The 1,031-nt window shown below is 46.5% G+C and overlaps 1 protein-coding gene across 1 annotated transcript in view; it reads right to left on the bottom strand.

The window, feature by feature from the left end:
• Positions 1–6: 6 nt before the first annotated feature.
• Positions 7–1,031, bottom strand: part of HNRNPR (heterogeneous nuclear ribonucleoprotein R) — a 21,569-nt gene continuing 20,544 nt past the window's right edge. The window contains exon 10 of the mRNA XM_009645847.2: positions 7–892. Within this exon, the coding sequence (XP_009644142.1) occupies positions 280–892 (613 nt within the window). The 3' untranslated portion in view covers positions 7–279. The remainder of the gene's footprint in view (positions 893–1,031) is intronic.

Below are 1,031 nucleotides of genomic sequence, written 5' to 3'. Positions count from 1 at the left end.
TCCTGCTTTTAAACTGCTAAAATGAAGCCTAAAATGATAAAAGCATTGAAACCCCATATGGAGTTCAGGAATTCTGCAAGCCCAGTAATGTCCGAGTGCGTTTATGAAAAAAGAAAACTAAGAGACTCGAGTATATACACAATAGAGTGATTCTTCAGCCCAATACAAATGGCAGCCAATCGCTACTGAAGGATGAAACATTAAGCCAATTTTGTTTTGAAGGATGTAGAGCTATAGCCAATTCTATGTTTCCAATATTCTCAATCCCTCCTCACTTGTCTACTTCCACTGTTGCCCATAAGTATCCTGATAAAATTCCTGGTTGTCATTATTGTAACCATAGTTACCGGCATAGTCACCACCTTGCTGGAGCGGCTGCTGAGCGATGGGTTGGGAGCCCCAGTTCTGCTGGTTGTTGGTCTGACGGCGCTTGGAATCAGGCTGGTTGTACCCATCTGCCTTTCTCTTGCCTCCTACGTTGCCCCCACGGTTGCCCCTGGCTCCACGAGCACCACGTCCTCTCTGCTGCTGTGCAGGACCCCCTCTCCCACCCCTGGCTCCTCTTGGCGGTCCCATGGGTGCCCCCCTCTGTGAATAGCCAGCTCTACCTCTTGGTGGTGGTGCTCCCCGCCCCCTAGGTGGTGGAGGGGCACCTCTCCCACCCCTTCCTCCTCCTCCTCTTCCTCTTATAGCATAGCCATCATCATAGCCGTAATAGGGATCTTCATAGCCACCACGGTAGTCATGATAGTCATAACCATAATAATCATCATAATAATCTTCATAGCCATAGTAATCAGGGGGATAGCCATATCCACCTCTCCCTCCACGGCCTCTGCCTCTAATAGGAGGTGGCATGCGAGGTGGAGGGTAGTAATAATAGTCTTCATACCTATTAAGAAAAAGAAACATGCAATTATTTATCTTCAAAAGTCTCCCAAAATAAAGTATAAATTTCCCCTTGTTGGTTAACAATACACAACACGGAGAACAGAAAAGTCATTCAGGATCTTCTAAACTAGCTTTTTTTT

Source organism: Egretta garzetta, unplaced genomic scaffold, assembly GCF_000687185.1.
Source record: "Egretta garzetta isolate BGI_Z169 unplaced genomic scaffold, ASM68718v1 scaffold368, whole genome shotgun sequence".
In the NCBI taxonomy this organism is placed as follows: Eukaryota; Metazoa; Chordata; class Aves; order Pelecaniformes; family Ardeidae; genus Egretta; species Egretta garzetta.
This window is presented reverse-complemented; position numbering and strand designations above follow the sequence as displayed.